Here is a 2,134-nt window from a genome sequence, read left to right as displayed (position 1 = left end):
GGGAGACCTGTTTTGGAAAAGTCTGTCGACCACACTGGCTCAATGTCAAGGAAATTCTGGAGATGTAGCCTCAGTGCATGTCTGTGCATCATTAACCATGGCATGCTCAGTCTTCCATGCAACAAATGTTGATAGTAAACGAACTGTCTGACCAGTCGGATGCATCCCCTCCATAAAAAGTGAAAGACCAAGTGCTCCAATTAAGTCCACTATAAAGTGGGACAAGGCATGAGTTAGGCAGTAGTAGATGATGGATGCCATGTAGGCATTCTCTACCACTGTTCAACCCTTCAGGAAATAATAACAACCACTGGGAAAATATTTAAAAATACCTCAAATATGGAAAATGAAGCAAAATATTTTTCAAAGGCAAACAATAAATTCTGTTTTCTCACATTCACATATCATTACTACAAATGTGTCTGTATGATTTAACGATCATTTATAGAATTTATTCAGAAGTTATACAACATTTTTAGGAAAATTTAACTCCTAAAAATGTTACATCACTTTTCAAAAAGTTTGACACCAGCTAACATGATAATTGCATTAAAAAGGCTAAATAATATTTTCAAAAAAATTATCACGGCATCAAAAAAAAAAATCCTACGAATTTTTGAAATCATACAAACAGTTTTTTAAATTTAATTACCGATTGTTTAAAGTAATCTCAGTCGTATATAACAATGTAGTAAGTAAAGCAGTAGTATATAACAATGTAGTTAGTAAAACAATTACGTTGCGCAAAATAAAGTTTCGTTTATAATATTACAATCCAGTTTTTAGTTGTACCCTCCCGCCATATCTCTTATTTGGCGCCAAATGCAAGATCATTAGTTACAATAACAAACATGGTTCTTCAGAACTCTGGTAAATTTAAAGCAGATACAGATGGCGAAGCTGTAGTGTAAGTAAATATACGTATATTTATTTATTAATTCATTCGTTTATTGCGTTATTTCTTCTAATTCTCTTTTGTCAGTAAAAAAGTTCGATTAGAAAGTTATTTTTCTAAAATGTTACTTGTTACTTTTTATATTGAAAATTGTCAGCGAAAATTAATTCATAAAGTCTTAACTGATTAATATATTTTATAATCATAGGACTTAGCTTTATGTAGGAATAAATTGACATAGCAGTTTGTGTTTCTAACTGTTTTGTATATAAATTATCGTATAAATTATATATCCTTTGTATTTTGTTGAATGACAATATTGGGACTCGTTCGTCCTCTGTAAATACTTTTATTTTTTAATTATACATGTCGTATGCGTTGTATATGAATATCTTTTGTGGTCACCTTGGTCAAATGCTTATGCTTAATCGTTTCACTTGGCACTTGGTTTGTCCTGTATGTAAATAAACTTTTTTTAGCTGAAGATATCGGTGTGTTTATCACTTGATCTCAAGCATTTTGGCTGATCATAAAACTTTCATTTGTTATATCATATACCGATTCTTGTTCAATTATTTCATTTGTTATTTATTAATATGTAATGAAAAATTTAATCAGTTAAGAAGGTGCCTATCATCACAATTTTACAAGAAGATTTTTGCTTCAAATTTTTAATGTGATCAACCTGTAGATATCATATACTCTCTGAAACACGCACTCAGACGTTTTTAATAACGCATTTTTTTATGTATGGACAGACTACTGTTGAATTTTGCAAACAGCTTTTGACTCTATCTTTTTCATAGACTCCAAAATAATTGTTATACTATTTAACGCTACAGAATCAACGATTAGGCCTGGTTAAAAAGCAGAGGGTTATTAATAAACCGCCATTAATATCGGTGGCGTATATGAGGAATGGACACGTTGAACATGAAAGTATATACAACAATACTTTCATTATTGACATTTCTCCAACAAATATATAGAAGCAAGCGTTACTTGGGAAATGGTGTTTATCCCCAGGTCAGCTCTTATCTTGCAGACCCGTTATGATCAAAGTGTTTCAGGAATGACCATCCCACAGCTGTCCGTATGCTACATTAGACACTCCGTTTTAGGATAGATTTTTTTTTGTTTTTGAAACCCACTTCTATTTTTTTTTAATACCCTTTTTTAAGTCCCTGTTTTTCTAGCTTTTGAGCATCACATATTCATATTCATATTCTGGAAGCAAAA

General features: G+C 31.4%; 1 protein-coding gene across 1 annotated transcript in view; it reads left to right on the top strand.

Moving 5' to 3' along the window:
- The first annotated feature begins 791 nt into the window (after positions 1-791).
- The window catches only part of LOC106884300 (DNA polymerase epsilon catalytic subunit A-like), a 124,998-nt gene continuing 123,655 nt past the window's right edge, over positions 792-2,134 (top strand). Inside the window, exon 1 of the mRNA XM_052968400.1 lies at positions 792-907. Within this exon, the coding sequence (XP_052824360.1) occupies positions 852-907 (56 nt within the window). The 5' untranslated portion in view covers positions 792-851. The remainder of the gene's footprint in view (positions 908-2,134) is intronic.

The sequence above is a fragment of the Octopus bimaculoides genome, chromosome 5 (genome assembly GCF_001194135.2).
Source record: "Octopus bimaculoides isolate UCB-OBI-ISO-001 chromosome 5, ASM119413v2, whole genome shotgun sequence".
Classification (NCBI taxonomy): domain Eukaryota; kingdom Metazoa; phylum Mollusca; class Cephalopoda; order Octopoda; family Octopodidae; genus Octopus; species Octopus bimaculoides.
Note: the sequence above shows the minus strand (reverse complement) of the source record. Positions and strands in the feature narration are given on the sequence as shown.